The sequence below is a fragment of the Syzygium oleosum genome, unplaced genomic scaffold (genome assembly GCF_021117445.2).
Source record: "Syzygium oleosum isolate NSW1041296 unplaced genomic scaffold, Sole_v2.1 Sole_v2.07, whole genome shotgun sequence".
Classification (NCBI taxonomy): domain Eukaryota; kingdom Viridiplantae; phylum Streptophyta; class Magnoliopsida; order Myrtales; family Myrtaceae; genus Syzygium; species Syzygium oleosum.
The window spans coordinates 11,704,530-11,731,143 of NW_026607491.1; the positions used below are offsets into that span (position 1 = coordinate 11,704,530).

General features: G+C 40.7%; 1 protein-coding gene and 1 pseudogene across 4 annotated transcripts; both read left to right on the forward strand.

Annotated features, from left to right (window-relative positions):
• Nucleotides 1-1,894: 1,894 nt before the first annotated feature.
• LOC115685619 (staphylococcal-like nuclease CAN2) lies at nucleotides 1,895-12,019 on the forward strand (annotated as a pseudogene).
• Nucleotides 12,020-23,398: 11,379 nt separating this feature from the next.
• Nucleotides 23,399-26,414, forward strand: LOC115685112 (staphylococcal-like nuclease CAN2). 4 transcript variants are annotated; one of them, XM_056313476.1, is made up of 9 exons: nucleotides 23,412-23,741; nucleotides 23,877-23,932; nucleotides 24,078-24,192; nucleotides 24,330-24,440; nucleotides 24,912-25,099; nucleotides 25,205-25,261; nucleotides 25,341-25,500; nucleotides 25,891-26,010; nucleotides 26,087-26,414. In XM_056313476.1, exons 1-9 carry the CDS (start codon nucleotides 23,460-23,462, stop codon nucleotides 26,183-26,185), a joined length of 1,188 nt encoding a protein of 395 aa, XP_056169451.1. In that variant the 5' UTR covers nucleotides 23,412-23,459; the 3' UTR covers nucleotides 26,186-26,414. The 4 variants fall into 4 exon arrangements, with proteins under 4 accessions (XP_056169452.1, XP_056169451.1, XP_056169453.1 ...); XM_030610154.2 differs by having other exon boundaries at nucleotides 23,417-23,741; nucleotides 25,942-26,010; XM_056313477.1 differs by lacking the exon at nucleotides 24,330-24,440 and having other exon boundaries at nucleotides 23,399-23,741.
• Nucleotides 26,415-26,614: the final 200 nt, after the last annotated feature.

Below are 26,614 nucleotides of genomic sequence, written 5' to 3' on the forward strand. Positions count from 1 at the left end.
ATTTTTCCACTTTTGCTTCCTGGTTTGTGCTTTATTAGAGAGCTTCAAGCTCATGCAATTTCCCGCTATGTGCTGGGTATGTATTTTTCCCCTTTCGCTTCCTCGTTTGTGATTGATATGATAGCTTTAAGCTCGTTAGAAAAATCTCTTTCTTGGTGATGATAATGTTTCCTAATCTACGAAGTAAAGTCCATTTGATGATAATGCTCGTGAGAAATGCTGCTATTTATGTTTTTTGAACCTCGAATAGTCATCTGATGATATGCCGCTTGTGTGCTTTCCTTAAAGCAGATAGTGAATTTCTTTCCTTTAATATTTGCACTTGTTAAATCATATCTTGACTTTACTCCGTTAGTCATTCATTTGACTAGATAAATGTAGTTTCGGTTGTTGCACATTTCTTAGTTGTCCTAAGTGATAAATGTTGTTTGGATTTTTGTACTGGAAAGTGAGGTTCTATTTTGCAGACCTTGATGATGATGATATACCGATTTCGCAATTATTAATTACATGCTAGCACTTAAATATTTAAGTTTTAACTATATTTGTTGTTTATTTTATTTTTGGGTGTTCAAAATTTGAAACAATCTTTTAAGAATGAACAATATAAGAAGTGCATAATTCATGGTTTATGTTCGTATTTTGAACTTTTTATTTTTTAATTTTATTTCGCGTGTTTGTCTTCTATGGTTTGTTGCTTTTAGCAAATGAAAATTTCTGTGATTGCCTTATCTTAGATTTTTGTTTAATTTGTAACGATGTTCACAATTTGGTAGTTTAATATATGTAATTTCAAAGAGTATGTTTGTCCATTTAAGGAAAACAAAAAATGAAACAAAAGAATAATTAGTTGGTCCTGGGTTGACCTTGAAACCAAACCGAACCCACAAGGTCAGTCTGGTCGTCAGTCCTAGGCTCAATAGGGTCGGTCCACGATCCCAAAAAATGGGGACTAATATTGTGCTAGTTGGTCATTGGATTAGGTGCTGGACCAGCCCAATCCGGACCATGCTTACCTTTACCAAAACCTTTTCAAACTTTTCCGGAGGGAAATGACAAAGCGTTAACTAAATATTGCAATTATTCGCATAATGTCAATAGGTGTCATTGAGGTACTGATGAAGCTAACCAAAAAAAGGAACAAAGGAAGGACATAACATATTTCAACATGTTCTAAAAATTGAAAGAAATACACAGTTCAAGAAGGCTAATTAGTGTTAATAAATAATTGCATATTTGCCAAAAATATTTAATGACGCTTAACAAGTTCACTAAGGGAATTTTTTTTAAACATTTTCCTTTTATAAAAAAACACCCGCTGCATCGGGCACAAAGATCACATGTGAGAAGTCCACCGGACCAAATTCACTAACACTAGATTAAACCCGAAGTGAATTTGCACATATTAACAAGGCCGAAGCGCAATTAAGGCACACCAACGGGTAGGAAGATCGAATTGAAAAATCGATGTTCCACCTCAAACCATAGAGAAACAGAAACGGGTCGGGTCCAGTCGGGTCAAGTCCTCCAATTATGGGAACATGTTCATGTGCATGTTCACGTGACGCCTCATTCAATCTCGCTCCACTACTAATGGGATTCTTAAAAAAAGGGCAAAATTGAGGAAGGCATGATTGCGTTACCCTCAAACTGAAGAGCATCTTCGCCGTAGCCAAGCTGGACCAAACTATGTTAAAATTCCATGCCACCAGCCAATAGCAACGAGACACGTGTCCGCTCTTTCCCTTCTATGCTCGTAATTTTAAGTCGCAACTGCCAAACGACCTTTTGACCCCCCCTCCCCCAGAGGAAGCGCGAGGTCAACGTCAACGTCAGCGTCAACGCGCCACCAATCAACGGTCCTTCCACCAAATGCAACTCCTACTTGGGATTTGTCATCATCCTCTGCAGCAATTCATCTCTCTCCTCTAGCGCAGCTCCTTCCTTTCCTTCTTCCTTCTCCATCCGTAAACACGCTTCAAGCTTGCCGGAGATGGATCTTTTGGGCAAGGCCCTCAGATACCTGTACTCCCATTGCTGGCAGCCGGCCGTCTTCGGCGACTCCGACTCCCTCGGCCCTCACGGCATCTCCGCCGCGACCGTCGGCGTCTCGGCTCTCGCCCAAGACCTGCTCAGCTTCGACATCACCTCCAAGGCAAGCTCTTTTCCCTGATATTGGTGACCTGGTCACTCTCATCTCGGGGTTGAGATTGGAGTGAATGGAAAATGTGTGCCACTTTTTTCTCCTGTTCTTTGCTTTTTTCTTCTTATACTGTTGAGTGCCTGAAGGTTCCTGAGGGGCTAAGCAGCCATGTGGTTTCTTCCAGGAAAGCTCAAGCTAGTTGGTAAATTGTTTTGCTTTACACTTACAGTACTCTTAACTTTCTTGAAATGGGATTGTGCTCTGTCCTGAAGAAATTAGTTTGATATCATAATCTTAAAGTTCAAAGTTTTTGTTTTTGTTGCTGCAACTATTTAATTAAAATGAAGGTATAGAAAGCTATCAGTGGCATGGAGAGAATCAAATCCACCTCCAAAAACACCTGAAGAAGCATCAAGGCTTGTTGTCCAGACCCTGAAGAAACACCACAAGGCTGATGTTGAGGTAAATCAACCAAAACTAAGTGAAAATCTTGGGTTTTTCATTAGCTTTTCGCTCCCATTATCCTCAGGGGAATGAAGGAGGTGATTGTTCTTCACTTTCTCTAATTTTTGGCTGTTGTACTTCATCTGATGCGGTAGGCTTTATTGGCATTCTATGGCCTACCTCTTGCTCCCACCTTGGTTGAGACCACAGCCGAAGTTCCAGCAGCATTGCCTCAAGGAGTGAAGTTTGAGTTTCACACACTTCCAGTTATGAACCCAAAACTTCCTCAACACTCCATAATCTCTTTCTGTATATTTGCTCTGTAGCATCTTCTGAATATCTTCAATTTTTTTGCTATGTGAGCAAGCATTTCATTGATTAACTTAAAAGAGCTGCAGAGCTGCTACTACATGGCACCAGAAGCTACAATTGTAACATCAGTATCATCACCTGCAAGTGCAGCAACTATAACAAGTTCCAGTTCCTACAGACCTCCAAGTATTGAGTCAACACAAAATTTGCCAGCTTAAACGTCACTGAATCTATACAACACGCCATTTTGTCTTCTAGACAAGATATCCAATTCCAACTCACTATCCCAACTCTGGACAAATCTAACAACACCACATCTCCTATAAGCATCAGCCCATGAAGAAATGATCTCTAGACTCAGAGTGAAGTTCACAACATATACAGCTGTCATACAATCTTCTGAATATCTTCAGTAAACTTTTACAAGGTGGATGCAAGATGTGTGACAGATGGGGACGGCATCACCGTGTACGTTAGCACTTCCGATCTGAGAGAATCATGCTTGGTCCCACAAGAAGTCCAGATCGCAGTCGTCGAAACATCAGAAGCCCGTGCTCAGAGGGACTTCACTCGTGCAGATGCACTGCACAAAAGTATTGTGGATACAGCATATCGGTGTGTTATCGTGATGGCTTATGAACAGTCACGCTCATCGTCTGTCACACTTCTTCTATCCCAGCACAAGTAATTCACTGGTTGATCATAGTTGTCTATCTGCAGGGTAATAAATGTTCAGAATGAGGAAGACGGATAGATGCTCCAGAGGGTGAGATGCCATACGGCAAAGAGGCTGAGGACGAGCTTGCAAAGATTGTTGAAGGAAAGTGTTTGAGAGTTCTTGTGTATGGAGAAGATCGATACGGCCGGAGCGTAGGAGATATATACTGCAACGGCAACTTTGTACAGGTAAACCCAAGCTCTCCCTAGCCTCGACTTTTTGACAAGTAATTTCAACGGCCTACGAGTCATCAGTCAGGAAATTTAATCAGGCCAAGGCGAGAAAGACAGTTTAATGACTGAACATATTTGGATAAAGACTAATGAATCAAACTGGCTTTACGCTCAATCAATCTCCTCTTTTGTTTTCTAAACTGAAACTTCATTTCATGGTTGGACTTGGGCAGACAGCTTAACTGAACCATAGCTTAATGCTTTGGGGGAGGTCAGGCTGGACGAGCAAAAGCCCGCCCAATGAGCAGGAATAGCAAATGCAAATTTGCCATAGGAACAATGTCTTCTAGGATTACATACCAGCATGCTTGTTGAGCTGCTTCTGTAATCGCACTCTATTGTCAGTTCCAATTTTTCCTGTACAATTCCTCAATTTATTTCCACCTCCAACCACAGAAGTTGATGCTCAAGAAAGGGATGGCGTGGCATTACACAGCCTACGACAAACGTGCAGAGCTTGCAAAGGTAGCCTACTGATTCTGTTGTTCGGCTAAGTTTGTATATCAGAAATTAAAATCAAACGTTAGGAAAACTAACCTGAAAGCAGTGCAAACAAATAAGCAAAATGTTGATCCGAGCCCAACGAAATAACGTCGTGTCCTTAAGACAAATTTGGCCCCTCAATCAGTACCCGAGGATATTGGACAATCGTCTCCCAGGATAGAACGGATCTCGTTCCTCCGAATCGGTACGTATCCGAAGGACTCCTTCGAAGGCAATTTTGCAGAACAATCGCACAAGTTGATGAAGTGAAAAATGTCTAGAGTGCGTCGGGAAAAATGAATGCCACGAAGTGATGTCTATTCCGAACTAAACTGTTAGGTCTTATTCAAGTGGCGAAAAATGAAGAGTTGCGAGTTTTCGTGAACAGTAGCGAAGGTTGACTTGAACCGGTTCGGTTCGTGAACAGTCGCGAAGGGCTTCGATTTTTCGTTCGGGCGAACCGAACCTCACGAACAGACATGTTTATTTGTCCAAAAAATAAATAAATAAATAAATTCTAAACAACGTGTCTGTTCGGAAAAAATAAAAAACCGATAGAGAGTGGACCCGGAACCGAACCGAACCGAGCCGAGCCGGCCGGACGGACGGACGGCGGCGGCGGCGCGCGCGCGGGGGGTGGACCGACCTAGCTTGACGTAGGTCCTCTCTCTTCCACAAAAGTGGGGTACCCCTTGGGGCCCAAACCCAACCGAACCTCACGAACAGACATGTTTATTTGTCCAATAAATAAATAAATAAATAAATTCTAAACAACGTGTCTGTTCGGAAAAAATAAAAAACCGATAGAGAGTGGACCCGGAACCGAACCGAGCCGAGCCGGTCGGACGGACGGGCGGCGGCAGCGGCGCGCGCGCGGGGTGGGACCGACCTAGCTTGACGTAGGTCCTCTCTCTTCCACAAAAGTGGGGTACCCCTTGGAGGGCAAACCCATTTGTGAGGCTCAACTATTTGAACCCATCTCCCATCTCTCTTCATCTTATGTGGGATACTTTCAACCACACACTTCTCATTCAATTCTATAGGATTTTGGTTTCAAAATCCCAACAATCCCCCACATGAATGAGAAGTTTAGATATCATGACTCTTCGTGTATGCATGAAATGCAATGTGCGATTATTCCATGAGAAAACGTTGCATCAAGATAAGTAGTCTGAGACTTTGAACTTTCCTTAGTGAAACCTATCGGACTTACTCAGTCAATCAGTAGACTTGATGTCTTTGAACTGTCGACCTTTGATGTAAGCCTAGACAATAGAAATCACACAACTGTTTCTCGAACAAAATTGGTTCTCACTGTTGTGTTCGTTTTGGCCATGAACACCGCCTAGTCTCATGAGTGTTTTAGAGAATTCGGCCTTTTCAATTCTCACAGAAGCGGCCCTCACTTCACACTCACATAGGTGATTTCTAAACATATAGTATATCACATACTCAATTCAGAATCATTAAAAGCTTTTGCTTAACCTTCACATATTAGTACTGTCTTCATCCGGGAATGAGTAAAAATTTGACAGTACTCTACACTGTCTTCATAACTTAGTTGTCCCTTTGAACCTAGATCTTGGGATCTCCAGTCAACTAGGTAGGGTTTCCGCTATGATGACTTGTTTATAGGCCTTAAACCCATTCCCCTTGATGTTTTTGCAACCATCTCTCTAGTTAGGCCTTTTGTCAATGGATCTGCAATATTATCTTTTGACTTCACATAGTCAACGGTGATAATTTCACTAGAAAGAAGTTGTCTTACTGTGTCATGTCTTCGACGTATGTGTCGAGACTTACAGTTATACATGACATTCCTTGCCCTTCCTATTGCCGCTTGACTGTCACAATGTATACAAATAGCGGGCACCGGTTTAGGCCAATTAGGAATATCTTCCAAGAAATTTCGAAGCCACTCTGCTTCTTCACCTGCTTTATCCAAAGCAATAAATTCTGATTCCATAGTGGATCTAGCAATACAAGTTTGTTTGGATGATTTCCAAGACACTGCCGCTCCCCCAAGTGTGAATACATATCCACTTGTCAATTTTGTGTCTTTAGTGCCGGTTATCCAATTTGCATCACAATATCCTTCAAGTACCGCCGGATATTCTGTGTAATGCAAAGCGTAATCTTGAGTATGCTTTAAGTAGCCCAATAAACGTTTCATAGCTTTCCAATGATTTTCATTTGGACTAACTGTAAATCGACTTAGCTTGCTAACCGCACAAGCTATGTCCGGCCTAGTACAGTTCATGACATACATTAAACTGCCTAGTATACTAGCATACTCATTTTGAGCTTTACTTTCACCAGTATTCTTTGAAAGATGTAAATTAACATCTATCGGAGTCTTTACTGGTACAATATCTAGATTCTTGCACTTTCCAAGAATCGTCTCAATATAATGGGATTGTGATAGAGCTAATCCTCCATATGTTTTATGGATTTTAACTCCTAAAATAACATCTGCAACCCCCATATCTTTCATATCAAATTTACTTGTGAGCATGCGTTTGGTCGCCTTAACAACCTCACTATCGCTGCCCATTATAAGCATGTCGTCTACATATAAGCACAAAATGGCAAAACCATTATGAGTGTTCTTAACATATACACATTTATCACACTCATTAATCTTAAAACCATTCGACAACATGACTTGGTCGAATTTAGCATGCCATTGTTTCGGTGCTTGTTTCAATCCATAAAGTGACTTGATAAGCCGACATACTTTCTTCTCTTGTCCTGGAACAATGAACCCTTCGGGTTGTTCCAAATATATTTCTTCTTCCAAATCCCCATTTAAGAAGGCCGTCTTAACATCCATTTGATGGATTTCAAACTTATACACCGCTGCTATGGCAATTAACATCCTTATAGATGTAATTCTAGTAACAGGTGAATAAGTATCAAAATAATCAAGACCTTCTCGTTGCTTGTATCCTTTTACTACAAGCCTAGTCTTATATTTATCAATAGCACCATCCGCTTTCATTTTCCTCTTGAAAATCCACTTACATTGTAGTGGTTTATTACCAGGAGGAAGGTCAACCAATTCCCATATATGGTTTGACAATATGGATTCAACTTCACTATTGATAGCTTCTTTCCGTAACGGGGCTTACGGCGAAGTCTGACTTCTTTGAATGTCCGAGGCTCATTCTCTAACAGATACGTTAAGAAATCAGGTCCAAAAGACGTGGAAGTCCTTTGTCTTTTACTACGTCTAGGTTCATCCTCCATTGGATCACTTCTAGATATAGTATCTCGAGGCCTCTTGTTATTATCAATTGGTTCATATACTATGTTATACGGAAATAAATTTTCAAAGAACGAAGCGTCCCTTGATTCAATGATCGTATTAACATGTATATCTGGGATCTCTGACTTGTGAACAAGAAAACGATATGCATTGCTATTCTGAGCATATCCAATAAAGACACAGTCAACAGTCTTTGGTCCTATCTTAACCTTTTTAGGCTTAGGAACCGCAACTTTAGCCAAACACCCCCACACTTTGAGATAATTCAAGTTAGGCATTCTGCCTTTCCATTTCTCATAAGGAGTTTGTTGTGTCTTTCTGTGGGGTACTCTATTTAAAATAAAATTCGCCGTCAAAACAGCTTCCCCCCACAAATTCTGTGGTAAATCGGAACTATTCAACAATGCATTCATTGTTTCCTTTAAAGACCGGTTTTTCCTTTCTGCCACTCCATTAGATTGCGGCGTATAAGGAGGAGTCATTTGGTGAACGATACCAAACTCAGTACAAATTTCCTCAAAAGGAAATTCATATTCACCTCCTCTGTCACTTCTTATCATTTTAACTTTCTTATTCAACTGAGTTTCAACTTCGGACTTATAAATTCTAAAAGCATTCACAGCCTCATCTTTGCTACTAAGCAAATAAACATAACAATACCTCGAGCAGTCATCTATAAATGTGATAAAATACTTATTACCACCTCTTGACGGTATTGATTTCATATCGCATATATCTGTGTGTATCAAATCTAAAGGTTCTGAGACTCTATTGTCTACAGAATGAAAAGGAGGCTTAGAAAATTTAGATTCAACACACACTTGGCATTTCTCACTTGAACAATCAAATTTCGGCAACAGTCCCATATTCATTAATTTCTTTATCGACTTATAGTTAACGTGTCCTAATCTAGCATGCCATAAATTAGGAGACTCAAGCACATAAGCAGAAACAACTTTATTCATAACATCATTGGGTACAACAGTCATTACATTCAACTTGAAAAGACCATCACTGAGGTAACCCTTTCCTACATACATCTCATTCTTGGAGAGTACAAACTTATCGGATACAAAAACCAACTTGAAGCCATTCTTGCTAAGAAGAGATCCGGACACTAAATTCTTGCGTATGTCTGGCACATGTAGCACATTATTTAGTGTCACAACTTTCCCAGATGTCATCTTTAGAGCAACCTTTCCAACACCTTCAACCTTAGAGGTTGATGAATTACCCATATAAAGTTTTTCATCACCCCCCACAGTTGTGTAGGTCGAGAACATCGATCTGTTTGCACAGATATGACGAGTTGCTCCAGTATCAATCCACCACTCCTTGGGGTTTACCACCATATTATACTTGGATATCATGGCAGTTAGATTGATATCATCAACACCATTGGAAATTTCTTCCACCACATTAGCCTGAGTTTTTTGTCTTTTCTTGGCTCTGCAGTCTTTGGCTCGATATCCAGACTTGCCACAGTTGAAGCACTTGCCAACGAACTTCTTCAGGCCTTGGGTGAATCCCTCTCCAGACTTGCTAGGCATTTTCCTCTTCTTGTTGGGTTTTGATCCTTCTTCAACAACATTGGCTCTTGAGACCGCCAAATTGCTGCCAACTTTCTTCTCGGAATTTCTATTGTCTTCCTCTATCCTCAACCGAACAATCAAGTCTTCAAGTGACAACTCCTTTCTCTTGTGTTTGAGATAATTCTTGAAATCTCTCCAGGATGGTGACAGTTTTTCAATGAAGGCAGCCACTTGAAATGTCTCACTTAGAGTCATTCCTTCAGCATGAATATCATGCATAATCACTTGAAGCTCTTGAACCTGACTTAAGACGGTCTTTGAATCAACCATCTTGAAGTCCAGAAATTTACCGACAATGAATTTCTTCAATCCGGCATCTTCGGTTTTGTATTTCTTGTCCAGACTATCCCATAACTCCTTAGCCGTTTTTAGCGGACTATAGACGTTATAGAGAGTATTGTCCAGACCGTTGAGGACATAGTTGCGACACAGGAAGTCAGAATGATTCCATGCATCCACAGCAGCAAGCTTTTCTTTATTTGTCTCTCCAACGTCCAATTTAGGACCATCCTCATTGAGGAATCTAGCCAAGTTCAAGGTCGTGAGATAGAACAACATCTTTTGTTGCCATCTCTTGAAATTCCTACCATTGAACTTTTCTGGCTTTTCTCCGTGATTCGGAATAGGATTAACCGGAGTCGAAGCCGAAGCCATTTCTGAAATATAAACACAGAACATATTCACGAACAGAATCGGAAATATATGACTATGAACAGAATCGATTGGTCATGAACAGAATTGAGAATTTCAATACGAACAGAAATGAAAAAATTTGTTCACGAATAGAATCGAAAAATTGTACGAAGAGAATCGTATTCTGAATACGAAAATTTCCGAATATTGTAATAGAATTTCGACACAAGCAGAATTGAACGATGTGATAGAAATTCGGCAAAAACTAAGCGAACATACAAAAAACAAAGGTTCGACTTAAAGAAACGGCAAACCGATATTGGACAGAAAAACTCAACGAACAACACATAAGAATATACGAACAGAACCGAAGCAAATTCGTCTTAAGATTGTTGTTCAGCTAAGTTCGTATATCAGAAATTAAAATCAAACGTTAGGAAAACTAACCTGAAAGCAGTGCAAACAAATAAGCAAAATGTTGATCCGAGCCCAACGAAATAACGTCGTGTCCTTAAGACGAATTTGGCCCCTCAATCAGTATCCGAGGATATTGGACAATCGTCTTCCAGGATAGAACGGATCTCGTTCCTCCGAAGTGGTACGTATCCGGAGGACTCCTTCGAAGGCAATTTTGCAGAACAATCGCACAAGTTGATGAAGTGAAAAATGTCTAGAGTGCGTCGGGAAAAATGAATGCCACGAAGTGATGTCTATTCCGAACTAAACTGTTAGGTCTTATTCAAGTGGCGAAAAATGAAGAGTTGTGAGTTTTCGTGAACAGTAGCGAAGGTTGACTTGAACCGGTTCGGTTCGTGAACAGTCGCGAAGGGCTTCGGTTTTCCGTTCGGGCGAACCGAACCTCACGAATAGACATGTTTATTTGTCCAAAAAATAAATAAATAAATAAATTCTACACAACGTGTATGTTCGGAAAAAATAAAAAACCGATAGAGAGTGGACCCGGAACCGAACCGAACCGAGCCGAGCCGGCCGGACGGACGGACGGCGGCGGCGGCGCGCACGCGGGGGGTGGACCGACCTAGCTTGACGTAGGTCCTCTCTCTTCCACAAAAGTGGGGCAACGTGTCTGTTCGGAAAAAATAAAAAATCGATAGAGAGTGGACCCGGCCGGACGGGCAGCGGCGGCGGCGCGTGCGGGGGGTGGACCAACCTAGCTTGACGTAGGTCCTCTCTCTTCCACAAAAGTGGGGTACCCCTTGGGGCCCAAACCCATTTGTGAGGCTCAACTATTTGAACCCATCTCCCATCTCTCTTCACCCTACGTGGGACACTTTCAACCACACACTTCTCATTCAATTCTATCCCAACAATCCCCACATGAATGAGAAGTTCAGATATCATGACTCTTCGTGTATGCATGAAATGCAATGTGCGATTATTCCATAAGAAAACGTTGCATCAAGATAAGTAGTCTGAGACTTTGAACTTTCCTTAGTGAAACCTATCAGACTTACTCGGTCAATCAGACACCGATAGAGAGCGGAACGGAACCGAGCCGGCCGGACGGCGGCAGCGGCGCGCGGGGGGTGGACCGACCTAGCTTGACGTAGGTCCTCTCTCTTCCACAAAAGTGGGGTACCCCTTGAGGCCCAAACCCATTTGTGAGGCTCAACTATTTGAACCCATCTCCTATCTCTCTTCACCCTATGTGGGACACTTTCAACCACACACTTCTCATTCAATTCTATGGGATTTTGGTTCCAAAATCCCAACAGATTCTTCTTATTGCTGTACCCGATTATATGTGATATGAAATCTGTCTTGAATGTTGCATGAGCAGTGGGAGAAGAATGCACGGGCAAGGCACGTAGGTTTGTGGGCTTCACCAAATCCTGAGGAGCCATGGGAATGGAGGAAGAATAAACGAGAGGGGAGATGACTTCACCCGAATCTGATTCAGCCTTTGGCATTCTGGGGAAATGCAGCTGGCCAAGTGGTGATGTACTGGGACTACAGTCTACTCGTAGCTTTCCGACTGATATAGAGAAGAATGTGCTTTATCATCTGGTGTGTGTGTGCTAATCTAGTGCAAAAGCTCGAACAGCCTTAGCCAAATCATCATGTAAAGATCAGTGAAGGATCTAATGTACGAAGCTCTGTTTGTTCAACGGGGTCGTGGAAGGTGTAGCTATGATTAAACATTGATAATGCCGAAAATGAATCCTTAGAAAATCGTAGGGATGCAAAGTCACTCAATGCGTCAAAAAGGACGCCGTCACATATCGAAAGCATGCAAGGTGCCGGTCTAGGATTTCGTGAAGGGGAACTATATTCAGAGAAAACATGCAAAAGAGAGTAAATCGTAGCTAGGGAAAGATGAACAATGATCAACAATACTGCAAGTGAAAGAAAGCCCGGTTTCATGTGGAAGGATGACTAATTCTGCTTTTTACAGAGATATCGCCTTCTTTTTTTCTTTTGGTTTTTAAATGGGATCCGAATGGCATCTGTGGTAGATTAATTTGATTGGCAATGGCATGCACTGCTCCAAACTTTGATACAAATATCGGTGCCCGAACAGTACACAGAGAAATTGTCACATAAGCTCGGAGCTCCATTGATCACAGCTATTAGATCATTTCTCGATGACTTGAGCGGGCATAGTACATCGAAAAGCTTAATGGTAGTAACATTGGGGCTCTCTTAGACCAAATAGACCAACGACAAAGAGCGGTCAGGCCCTCACTAGCTAACAATACCCGTAACCTAATTCGACAGCAAACTTGCTCATTGGAATCATTGTACGGTCCATTGCCATTAAAAAATGGAAAACAGCTCAATGGGATTTCTAATCTGATTAACCAAAGAAGGTACTAGCTGTTGGATTGTCTTACGGGTTATCCCTCAATCAATTTATCTCGAGCATTTCAAGTTAAATATGATCCTTGGCAAAAGTGATTGAAAATAAAGTATTTACGGAAAATAGAATCCCACAAACGATAGCGATATGAGTAGAATCTAAATGGGCCCACACTCTAACCAAGGCCCAATATCAAGCCTCGGCCCATGAGACTCTACTCACCAAATCATGTAAAGGCGAGCCTAAAACCTTTTAAAAACAAGAGAAGCCCAAAATGAATGATTTGAATTTTTTTTTTCTAAAAATGATTGCTTGAAACAATTAGTTAGTGAAAATATTTTAGTTGTCCATAATAATTTATTTCTAAATATTTTCATGAACGATGAAAATATTTTTTGTTTATTCATTTTTATAAGCTGTACAAGCAATTATTTTTTGAAAAATGTTTTTATAGATAATTAATTTTCTGCGAAACAAATACACCCTGAATGTCGGGATCATGTGCATAATGTCATATAACTTTATATTTTCAAAGTATATTTAATGATGCTTAAAAAAAAATTTCGAATGCTTAATAAGTTCACTAGGGACACTTTTAACATTTTCCGCTTCAAAAATGCGCTCTACATTGCTGCAAAGATTGCATGTGAGATGTCCGTTGACACGGGACCAAATTTACTCACGATAGATTAAGCCCGAAGTAAATTTGCACGTATTAACTTGGACAAGACTTGATTAAGACACAAATGGGTGGCAACATCATTTTGAGAATCGATGTCCACTCCAGCCATGAGAAAAAGAAGTGGGTCGGTCGACCTAATTCCTTTTAAAAACATCAATTTTAACTTGGATCCAAATTCTTACCTTATTCTTTTTGTCTCGTAAAAGAAGCATCGACATTAGTTCGAGTTTGAATTTTGGCCCAAAATTTTATTGTCTCGTAGAAAAACATCAACTTTAGCTATGGTCCAATTTTGACCCAATTTTTTTTTTCTCATGAAAATGTACAAACTTTCAGTCGGTACCCAAATCTAGCCATGTCAAGCTGTAGCCAAATATACGGGGAATGACACATTAAATCTTTTACAACTTCATTGGACGGAAGCTTGACGGGTGCCGAATTTGGGTACCGGCCGAAAGAGGGAGCTATTTAATGAGACAAAAAGAGTTAGGACCAGAATTAAGACCCGAACTAAATTTTGTGTTCTTTTACGAGACCTAAAAAAAAAGGCTTGGGCCAGAATTGAAACTCGAACCAAAACTGATATTTTTTTACGAAAAAAATATTTAGTTCAAAATGGAAATTTGAATTAAAGTGTGTACCTTTGAAAGAGAATTGCACTCCCAAAAATGATCACATGAGGTCTCCTTCAATTTCACTCCATCATCAAAGGTCTTTTCCAAAACCGGCCCGAATTTCACTTAATTCAAGAATTCCGAGCGAATCGATAAATAGGTGGGTTTAATGAGGAGACGTCCAATAGTTTAGTCTTGAAATTCTTGAAAATTCGACACCCAAATTCGTATTCTAATTTATGATCAAAATCGATTAATTGCAACTTTAGTGTATCTCAAATTAGCGGGCAGCTTTTAGGAGTTATGCGTAATCGACCCGTGGTTGATTCAATATCAATCCACGTTTAAACTTTCTCGAGTCATGGGTGACCTCAGTTATCATATAATTGCGATGGCCAATCGCTAATTCCGAAGTACACGATCATTAGGAATTAGTTTAGGGTTGTTTGCAATTCATACAATGATCAAGCGGAATCACCCGCGATTCGATTGTATACTATTAGCGAACCATTCCATAACCATCCCTTGATCGGTCTATAATGGCTCAAAATTATCCCTCATCAATCATTATGGTCGAATTATTAATCGATGGTCGAGTTCTCAGGTTGTGCACACTTAATTCCTCAATATCCTTTCCCTAATGGTTAGTACTCTTATGAGTGATCAATTCAAAGCAAGATTTAACTAACAGTGCATCAATGAAATAATCATTTCATATATCCCGAAAATGGTCGAATTTCAGAATGTCACATATGGCTTATTTAAATATTTTCTTACTCCTACGTGGCGATGACGTGATTAAAACGATGTCGTTTTGGTCCAAATTTAATTTTTAATACTAATTTTATTTAAATTAAATTTAAAAAATAAGTTAAAATTTTAAAAAATTTTAAAAAAAGGAGGACAGGCGGGGAGGGCAAGCCCTCCCTCCCCGCCGCCCCACCATCGCCAGGAGGGACCGGCGAGGGTGGGGGGATAGCAGGCGGGGCTCGCCGGGCCCCAACCAGGGGTCAGCGACCCCTGTCGACAGTAGGCGAGGGCCTGCAGGCCCTCCCCCAGATCGGGCGAGGGCCGCCACTGGTGACCCTTGGCCAGGTCTGGGTGATGACCGGCGACCCCTCGCCCGATCTGGAGGAGGGCCACGACCCTTGCCTGCCGTCCCCCCACTCTCGCCGGCCCCTCCCGATGATGGTGGGGCGGCGGTGGAAGCAGGGAGGGGAAGCCCTCCCTCCCCGCTGTCCTCCTCTTTTTTTAAAAAAAAATTAATTTAAATAAAATTAGTATTAAAAATCAAATTTGGGCCAAAACGATGTTGTTTTAGTCACGTCATCGCCACATATGAGAGAGAAAATATTAAAATAAGCCAAGTGCTTCGAAAAGATAGCCACAGTTTAATGGAAAAAAAGAGAATGATCGTATCTTCAATTAAATTAGGAGTGACTAGTGGCAATGCAACATGCGAGTTACGTGTGAAGGGAGAAATCGGTTTTTGGATATATAATAACCAGTCATTAATGATGTGTGAATCGAGTGATTTGTTGATGAAGAGATTCTACTGGGTAGTTTCAATTTTTCATGCAATGATAGTTTTGCAAAGAATGTATATATTGATTTTTAGAAAAATGTGAAAACTTTCTTTTTGATAATTCAGACGCATGGGTGTGGAGACCTAACTACTGGGAAGCTCGTGGAATACCCTGCAATTTTATGAACTGATTAAATCTAGACATTTGCTAAAATTGAGGGATGAATTTTCACATTGATATTCACCTATGCTTGAGTGAATTCTTTCATAAAGGACACAATAGCTGAATTCCGTAGGGAGGCCTTTCCAAAAAGAGCTGCCACTTGTTTTTTATATATAATAAATAGCAGAGATTTTTTTATTGTTAGGGGCTAGAAATGTGATCTGGAAGCTCACATGGTTTACTACAACCTTTTATGGTGCCTTTTTTGGCCAAATTTAGTGTCCGTACTACACTTCAATTCCATCGCAAATATACTGAATTATTAAAAAATGTTACTCATACGGATATAGATTCCATCGCAGATATATCGAATTATAAAAATTTTACTCATACGAATATAGAATTATAAAAGCTATATTTTATATGAGTATCTAATTATCTCTAATACTTAATGTTAGAGGTGGCAAAATGGGTCAATAACCCATATATTAACTCATATTTAATGATTGTGGGTCAGAAATGGGTTGGCTTTAGTTTTAATAGTAAACTTTAAATGGATCATAAATGTGTTGGTTGTTAACTTAATGGGTCATAAATGGGTTACATAACAATCTTAAGTGAATCATAAACATTTTATTTTTTATTTTATTTTATTTTTTAAAATTTTCTGAATTTTTATTTTTTTAATTTCTTTTTATTTTTCTTTTTTCTTTTCTTTTTTTCTTTTTTCTTCTTCCTTTGCCGGTGGCCGGCCACGGTGACGGCCAACAGTCGGCCACGGGCGAGGGACGAGCTTGCCGAAGGCCAGCGAAGCTCGAGCCTGCCGATATGGTGAGCCCTCAGCCTTGCCGGCCTCTAGCGAGCCTTGAGCTCGCCGTGGCTAGCCATCGACGGAGGAAGAACAAAAAAGAAAAAAAGGAAACAAAGAAAAGAAAAGAAAAATAATTAAAACACGATTTATAAAAAAAATTATTAAAATGAGTGCACAGGAAAATCAAATTAGATTTTTCATACCAAACGGCGGAAATTATTTTTCAATTCATTTTCAGGTTTCAGCCAAATATCGGAAAATCAAATGACTTTTTAGAATATATTTTCCAGAAATGTCGCATTTCCTGCGAAACTAACGGAACCTCAATTTTAAAAAATATATATATAAATTGTCCATTAGATATGTATTGCATAAAAATGTTTTAACATTACAATTTTTTAAAAAAAAATCATAACAAACAAATTTTCTTAGATTTAGTTAAATTGGTCGGATCTGGTATAGGTTGAGTATAGGTCGGGTCGGGTATGGGTCAAAAAATTTGCATTGCGATAAATAGGTTATAAACGGGTTAAATGGGTCAATTTAAGTCGAACTATTTATGACCCTACACAACCCTGACCCGACCCACCCGTATGACATATCTACTTAACGTGAAGGTTTTGTATGGAGCAATCTATCATAGAAGAACTGACAAAGCACGTGTCTTGGGTGAAATGGGCCTCACATGGATTCCATGATACTGAGGATCGAGATTCATTCGATTCATTTGGGTTGGATCTAAACTATAACTTTCTCTAATCATCCCATCCCTTTCTTTTGCTGGCTGTCATGTACGGAATGCTAGTGCAGAATGTAGAGCATGTCGATTGCTTCCTCAACCAACAATGCGACATACCATTTTATCTTTACTAATACGTCTATGAAGCAGAAATACACGCTCGCATAGACTTAGATTTGCTCTCCGAACCGATATAAAAGTTTTCATTTTCAATTCAAAAGTAAATGATATATATACGTGTGTTTCGCCGATTTTTACTTCGTCGAAAATCTTTCACCGAAAGCTGCGTTTCGGATTTTATTAAGGGAGACTAGGGTCCTGAATCAAGCTTGGACAGAGAATGTCAAATGCGTTTATTAATCTCAATTTAGATCTTACACCCTGACTTGATATGATGCTAGACTCGACAATACTAACAATGAAACGATAACTTGCAAACGTTAAAATTAAGCTCTGTCGGAATCTAATCAACGACACAACTTCAAAGTACGCCAGAATTTAATCAATAACGTAGCTTAAGAGAATATGGCTGGAATCTAATCAACAGCTATACTCTAAGCACAACGCCGGAATTTAATCGACGACGCTGAACTGGTGGCACAACATTGGAATTTAATCAACAATGCTGAACCTGATAAAGACCCTCGTCGGAATTGAATCTACGACAAAGAATCTGAAGGCTACGATTAAAACTACTCCTAATGCGTTAAGGATAAAAATTAGATAAAAGATGTGTTGTGTTTGTTTTTTTTAGAAGGTCCTTTCTTCGTTGGAAATCTTTGAGTATTTATAGGGCAGCTTGATAACTGTTGACCGCACTTCTCCTTGAAAGTCGTTTTCCACCTCCTTACGTTTCGCGTTTTAACCGCTTCCTGACTTATCGATGTTGCTTATGCCCCTTGGGCATCACATAGTAGCTAATTTTCTTCCACGTGTTTCTTTATTTCTTCCTTGATCTTCACGCCCACGGTCATATCTTTACCTTTTGACACGTGTAAATGAATTTTCCACCATGTATTACCATGATTCCGTGCAAAGCTCGTGATCTTGGATTCGTCGACGTCACATGCTAAGCTCGTGATCTTAGATTCGTCAACATCACGTGCAAAGCTTGTGGTCTTGGATTCGTCGACATCACGTGCAAAGCTTATGGTCTTGGATTCATTGACGTCACGTGCAAGGCTCGTGATTTTGGATTCGTCGACGTCACGTGCAAGGCTCGTGACTTTGAACTCGTCGATGTCACGTACAAGGCTCGTGATTTTGAACTTGTCGACACCTCTATGCTATGTGGGCCGTACTTTATATCTTTTGTAACTTATGAACGGCCCACTCCCACCAGGGGTAATTTTGGGTGTCAACAACGTGCTTATAAGTTGTTCAAAATTTTGCGTCTCGTTCATGAGTGTCGGTAATTTGTTCAATAAGTGTCGTTGGACACTTATTTTAAAGTAAATGCATAACAATGATCAGACATTAGTAAGAATGTTCCTCTTTAGCCCAAAGCAATGAAATGCTTTAAGAATCGAACAGCTTTTACCGCTGAGCTCGCCTCTTCTTTCGCAAAAGATATAAAAGAAGCAAAGATAAAGAAGCTGCATCTGGCCAAGCTAATCTTATTTAAAGTTGGCATGTTGTCGTCGGACGCTGATTCTTAGGAAGGGGACGTGGAAAAGGATTTTTAAAGAGAACGCGACAAAGGAGAAAGAAAAGAACAAAAAAGGAAAGCAGCTGTGCGGGGCACCTTTCGAGAAGCTACTGGTCCGGTTTCTCGAAACGTGCGAGGAAACCAGACCTCGCAGGTTTGCTAAGGGCTTGGCTTGACGCATCGTCCGTAACACTTGGGAAGAAGTTGATGCGTGCACAGTGAAAAACAGCGGTGCGGACACGTTTCGAGAAGCTACTGGTCCGCTCTCTCCTGACCTGGTAAGAGTAACCATACCGACACGTGTCAGATGAGAGGATCGTATCCACCGTATTCCCGTGAGGTGCGATGTAGCGGAGAAGTGACCTAGGGGCTTTGGGGATGGTCCAACCCGGACCAATCCTGTGTGTGTATACATGGTCCAAGTCCTGGGCCCCTCCTCTTCTAGGCTGCTGATTTATAGTGGTGACGAAGGTGATGACTCTGTATGGAAGAATTTGTTAGATTTAAAGGCGTGAGTTTTCCATTACGGATGTCATCTTTGTGCTCTTCTTTCTTAGGGCTTGGGTAAGAATAAAGATAACGGAGGAGTTTGTTGGGGGTTTCGTTAAGGATGAGATTGCCTTCAATGGATTGGATGCAAATAATAAATAATGAAAATAGCAGAATATTTGGGTTGTTTAAATAAAAATCATGTGGCATCTCTTCGCTCGCCTCACGAACGCAGCTCAGCTGGTAACATCACTCACCTCTCTTGGCCCACTTCACGAACGCAGCTTGCTCACCTCTTTTTCCTCACCCCATGAACGCAGCTCAACTGGTGAATTCTCCGCTTGTTCTTGATTTGAGAGCTTCAAGCTCGTGCGAGTTCTCCGTTTGTGCTGGGTTTTTATTTTTCCACTTTTGCTTCCTGGTTTGTGCTTTATTAGAGAGCTTCAAGCTCATGCGATTTCCCGGTATATGCTGTGTATTTATTTTTCCTCTTTCGCTTCCTCGTTTGTGATTGATATGATAGCTTTAAGCTCGTCAGAAAAATGTCTTTCTTGGTGACGATAATGTTTCCTTATCTATGGAGTAAAGTCCATTTGATGATTATGCTCGTGAGAAATGTTGCTATTTATGTTTTTTGAACGTTGAATAGTCTCATCTGATGATATGCCGCTTGTGTGCTTTCCTTAAATCAAATAGTGAATTTCTTTCCTTTAATATTTACATGTGTTAAATCATGTCTTGACTTTACTTCGTTAGTCATTCATTTGACTAGATAAATGTAGTTTCGGTTGTTGCACATTTCTTAGGTGTCCTAAGTGATAAATGTTGTTTGGTTTTTTGTATTGGAAAATGAGGTTCTATTTTGCAGACTTTGATGATGATGATATACCGATTTCGTAATTATTAATTACATGCTAGCACTTAAATATTTAAGTTTTAACTATATTTGTTGTTTTTTCTTCGGGTGCTCAAAATTTGAAGAAATTTTTTAAGAATGAACAATATATGAAGTGTATAATTCATGTTTATGTTCGTATTTTGAACTTTTTATTTTTTTAATTTTATTTCACGTGTTCGTCTTCTATGGTTTGTTGCTTTTAGCAAGTGGAAATTTCTGTAATTGCCTTATCTTAGATTTTTGTTTAATTTGTAACGGTGTTCACAGTTTGGTCGCTTAATATCTGTAATTTCAAAGAGTATGTTTGTCCTTTTAAGGAATACTAAAAATGAAACAAAAAAATAATTAGTTGGTCCCAGGTTGACTTTAGAACCAAACTGGACCCACAAGGTCAGTCCAGTCGTCAGTCCTAGGCTCAATACGATCGGTCCCCGATCCCAAAAACTAGGGACTAATATTGTGCTAGTTGGTCATTGGCTTAGGTGCTCGCCCAGCCTAATCCAAACCATGCTTACCCTTACCAAAACTTTTTCAAACTTTTCCAGAGGGAAATGACAAAGCGTCAACTAAATATCGCGATTATGCGCATAATGTCAATAAGTGTCATTGAGGTACTGATTAAGCTAACCAAAAAAAAGGAACAAAGGAAAGACATAACACATTTCAATATGTTCTAAAAATTGAAAGAAATACACAGTTCAAGAAGGCTAATTAGCGTTAATAAATAATTGCATATTTGCCAAAAATATTTAATGACGCTTAACAAGTTCACTAAGGGAATTTTTTTTAAACATTTTCCCTTTATAAAAAACACTCGCCACATCGGGCACAAAGATCACATGTGAGAAGTGTCACACCCCGAACACAACCAAAACGGGATCATAACACGGCCGTCCTTTCACCCAAAGGACGCAGCCTCAACTTAAACAAAACCCGAATAACATCAAAGCTTTCTAAACCATCAAAAGGATAATATACAAATCCAACAAAAAAGCTATTCCAATAGCGCAACGTCACTATGTACGACGTACCCAAAATCCCACAATCAAAAAGAAATCCTCCGACTAACGCCCGCTCACGCCCTACTTGCGGCCAGCAGAAGAACCTGAAAGGTATGTAAGATAAGGGGTGAGCTACCACGGCTCAGTGAGTAACATATTTCTTCTAAGCGGATCGAACAATCACCATGCAATAGTATAAAAAATATCACAGCCCATAACTCAAACTCAATGTACAATATAGCCAAAAATATCTTAAAGGTATAATAACTTTTCAATAAAAGTCATTCGTATCAGATTACTCAATAAAAACTCACTTAACAACAATAGCCAATCATCAATGGTCTATCCATTGACTAATCTCATCACATAACACGTTGATGGTTCATCCATCAACCAATCTCATGCTCGTCATCAAACTATGGTCAAGTTTAACGCCGTGACAAAGGCGACCAAGTTTACCCCTCTGAGCAAGGTCTATCACCTATTATAAGCCGGCGGTTTGGCCCAGAAGGATATTCTAACGGTATGCATACACCCCCCTTCAACGGGTTCTCAACATAGGAATACGAGCAGCAGCATCTTATAACTCAATCTAGAAATCCATAATCAACACCAATAAATCCATTTCACAAAACATTTCGCAACAAGAATAGCCCTCGGCTAATCCTCTTCACAAAACCTTTAATATAAGCATTCACAAAAGCTTCATTTCAATAACATCATAAGACTTTTCAACTCATTTCACAATCAACAGAAGGTAGTAAATGATCGATCCAATTTATGCAGAAAACATGCTCCACTGTATTAAAAATCATATCTCATTATCAAAATATGAATTTGTAAATTCATAGAAGATATGATGTCCCTCACCTGATAATCCAAAAACTAACCCATATGTGTTACTCGAGCCGACGGTTCCAAAATCCTATCAAACATACGGAAAACAAATCAAAACCGAGTAATACTTCCCCCTAACGCGTGACTTGAATAAGCTAAGGCTAACTAGCCAATAATCCGACACCCACGTGCCTATGACGGCTTGCTCAATGGAAAAATCTAATGCCAACCACAACGAACAACTTGCGCGCCAAATTTCCATGCGCCATAACTTCCTCCACCGGACTCCGTTTTGCGCGCTCTTATAGTCAAAGTGAAACTCATCCAGCATATAATGGATGTCCCAACACAGCCAACCCAAACAACAGCCTGAAAATGACAAAAAAAAAAAGCCCTGAAAAGTACTGTTCACAAAATTCCAGATTATGCTCTCAACTTGAAAATTTGATTCCGGACAAACCATAACTCCGAATCGATATCCGTCAAAACGCACAACCCCACAACACCACAATCTTTCATTTTCATGGATATTTAAGACTTGGCAACCCAAAAACTTGGATTGCGCAGCTCAAATTCCACATTACTCTTATTTCCGAGCCCTAACAAAAAAATTACTCCGATAGGACTAACAAGGGTTGCGAGTACTTACTAGTCATTGCGTTACGTAGTCGGAACGGCTCGGCAAGGACCCGTGCGCACAAACCCTCCCTTTCACTTCTTCCCTTTCTCCTCTCCTTTTTTTCCTTTTCTTTTCCTCTGTTTTTCTTCTGTTCTCCCGCGACCAGCCACTGCTTTCTTCCTTTTATCTTCACTTTTTGACTCTTTTTTTTTTTAATCCTCCTTCAGCCTAAGTCTTTTGACCTGGTCAAAAAGAAGAGGCAAATGTTACAAGAAGTCCATCGGACCAAATCCACTAACACTAGATTAAACCCGAAGTGAATTTGCACATATTAACAAGGCTGAAGCGAAATTAAAACACACCAATGGGTAGGAAGATCGATTTGAAAAATCGATGTTCCACCTCAAACCATAGAGAAATAAAAAGGAGTCGGTCCGGTCGGGTCAAGTCCTCCAATTATGGGAACATGTTCATGTGACGTCTCATTCAATCTCGCCCCACCATTAATGGGATTTAAAAAAAGGGGGCAAAATTGAGGAAGGCATGATTGCGTTACCCTCAACCTGAGGAGCGTCTTCGCCGTAGCCAAGCTGGACCAAACTATGTTAAAAATTCCATGCCACCAGCCAATAACAACGAGACACGTGTCCTCTCTTTCCCTTCTATGCTCGTAATTTTAAGTCGCAGCTGCCAAACGACCTTTTGACCCCCCCCCTCCCAGAGGAAGCGCGAAGTCAACGTCAACGTCAGCGTCAACGCACCACCAATCAACGGTCCTTCCACCAAATGCAACTCCTACTTGGGATTTGTCATCATCCTCTGCAAGAATTCGTCTTTCTCCTCTCGCGCAGCTTCTTCCTTTCCTTCTTCCTTCTCCATCCGTCGTCACGCTTCAAGCTGCCGGAGATGAATCTTTTGGGCAAGGCCCTCAGGTACCTGTACTCCCATTGCTGGCAGCCGGCCGTCTTCGGTGATTCCGACTCCCTCGGCCCTCACGGCGTCTCTGCCGCGACCGTCGGCGTCTCGGCTCTCGCCCAAGACCTGCTCAGCTTCGACATCACCTCCAAGGCAAGCTCTTTTCCCTGATATTGGTGACCTGGTCACTCTCATCTCGGGGTCGAGATTGGAGTAGGATGGAAAATGTGCGCAACTTTTTTCTCCTGTTCTTTGCTTTTTTCTTCTTATACTGTTGAGTGCCTGAAGGTTCCTGAGGGGCTAAGCAGCCATGTAGTTTCTTCCAGGAAAGCTCAAGCTAGTTGGTAAATTGTTTTGCTTTACACTTACAGCACTCTTCACTTTCTTGAAATGGGATTGTGCTCTGTCCTGAAGAAATTAGCTTGATATCATAATCTTAAAGTTCAAAGTTTTTGTTTTTGCTGCTGCAACTATTTAATTAAAATGAAGGTATAGAAAGCTATCAGTGGCATGGAGAGAATCAAATCCACCTCCAAAAACACCTGAAGAAGCATCAAGGCTTGTTGTCCAGACCCTGAAGAAACACCACAAGGCTGATGTTGAGGTAAATCAACCAAAAATAAGTGACAATCTTGGGTTTTTCATTAGCTTTTCGCTCCCATTATCCTCAGGGGAATGAAGGAGGTGATTGTTCTTCACTTTCTCTAATTTTTGGCTGTTGTACTTCATCTGATGCGGTAGGGTTTATTGGCATTCTATGGCCTACCTCTTGCTCCCACCTTGGTTGAGACCACAGCCGAAGTTCCAGCAGCATTGCCTCAAGGAGTGAAGTTTGAGTTTCACACACTTCCAGTTATGAACCCAAAACTTCCTCAACACTCCATAATCTTTTTCTGTATATTTGCTCTGTAGCATCTTCTGAATATCTTCAATTTTTTTGCTATGTGAGCAAGCATTTCATTGATTAACTTAAAAAAGCTGCAGAGCTGCTACTACATGGCACCAGAAGCTACGAGTGTAACATCAGTATCATCACCTGCAAGTGCAGCAACTATAACAAGTTCCAGTTCCTACAGACCTCCAAGTATTGAGTCAACACAAAATTTGCTAGCTTAAACATCACTGAATCTATACAACACGTCATTTTGTCTTCTAGACAAGATATCAAATTCCAACTCACTATCCCAACTCTGACAAATCTAACAACACCACATCTCCTATAAGCATCAGCCCATAAGAAATGATCTCTAGACTCAGAGTGAAGTTCACAACATATACAGCTGTCATACAATCTTCTGAAAATCTTCCGTAAACTTTTACCAGGTGGATGCAAGATGTGTGACAGATGGGGACGGCATCACCGTGTACGTTAGCACTTCCGATCCGAGAGAATCATGCTTGGTCCCACAAGAAGTCCAGATCGCAGTCGTCGAAAGATCAGAAGCACGTGCTCAGAGGGACTTCACTCGTGCAGATGCACTGCACAAAAGTATTGTGGACACAGGATATCGGTGTGTTATCCTGATGGCTTATGAACAGTCACGCTCATCGTCTGTCACACTTCTTCTATCCCAGCACAAGTAATTCACTGGTTGATCATAGTTGTCTATCTGCAGGGTGATAAATGTTCAGAATGAGGAAGTCCTTGCTCGGAAGTACCGAATTCGGCTCAGGTAAAACTAGGCATTTGATGCATTCCAATTGGCAAATTTCCCTGTTTATTCTTCCAAGAACAATTGCCTTATGAAACAGGGGGATAGATGCTCCAGAGGGTGAGATGCCATATGGCAAAGAGGCTAAGGACGAGCTTGCAAAGATTGTTGAAGGAAAGTGTTTGAGAGTTCTTGTGTATGGAGAAGATCGATATGGCCGGAGCGTAGGAGATGTATACTGCAAGGGCAACTTTGTACAGGTAAACCCGACTTCTCCCTAGCCTCGACTTTTTGACAAGTAATTTCAACGGCCTTCAAGTCATCAGTCTGGAAATTTAGTCAGGCCAAGGCGAGAAAGACAGTTTAATGACTGAACATATTTGGATAAAGACTAATGAATCAAACTGGCTTTACGCTCAATCAATCTCCTCTTTTGTTTTCTAAACTGAAACTTCATTTCATGGTTGGACTTGGGCGGACAGCTTAACTGAACCATAGCTTAATGCTTTGGGGGAGGTCAGGCTGGACGAGCAAAAGCCCGCCCAATGAGCAGGAATAGCAAATGCAAATTTGCCATAGGAACAATGTCTTCTAGGATTACATACCGGCATGTTTGTTGAGCTGCTTCTGTAATCACACTCTATTGTCAGTTCCAATTTTTCCTGGACAATTCCTCAATTTATTTCCACCTCCAACCACAGGAGTTGATGCTCAAGAAAGGGATGGCGTGGCATTACACAGCCTACGACAAACGTGCAGAGCTTGCAAAGGTAGCCTACTGATTCTTCTTATTGCTGTACCCGATTATATGTGATATGAAATCTGTATTGAATGTTGCATGAGCAGTGGGAGAAGAATGCACGGGCAAGGCGCGTAGGTTTGTGGGCTTCACCAAATCCTGAGGAGCCATGGGAATGGAGGAAGAATAAACGAGAGGGGAGATGACTTCACCCGAATCTGATTCAGCCTTTGGCATTCTGGGGAAATGCAGCTGGCCAAGTGGTGATGTACTGGGACTACAATCTACTCGTAGCTTTCCGACTGATATAGAGAAGAATGTGCTTTATCATCTGGTGTGTGTATGCTAATCTAGTGCAAAAGCTCGAACAGCCTTAGCCAAACCATCATGTAAAGAACAGTGAAGGATCTAATGTACGAAGGTCTGTTTGTTCAACGGGGTCGTGGAAGGTGTAGCTATGATTAAACATTGATAATGCCGAAAATGAATCCTTAGAAAATCGCAGGGATGCAAAGTCCCTCAATGCGTCAAAAAGGACGCCGTTACATATCGAAAGCATGCAAGGTGCCGGTCTAGGATTTCGTGAAGGGGAGCTATATTCAGAGAAAACCTGCTAAAGAGAGTAAATCGTGGCT

Bases quoted from the DNA above. Each gene is read 5' to 3' on its own strand.
- LOC115685112 (XM_056313476.1), top strand. From the start codon at position 23,460: ATGCAACTCCTACTTGGGATTTGTCATCATCCTCTGCAAGAATTCGTC. The intron at 24,193-24,329 runs GTAAATCAACCA...CTGATGCGGTAG, and splicing joins ACCACAAGGCTGATGTTGAG to GGTTTATTGGCATTCTATGG. The intron at 26,011-26,086 runs GTAGCCTACTGA...TTGCATGAGCAG, and splicing joins AACGTGCAGAGCTTGCAAAG to TGGGAGAAGAATGCACGGGC.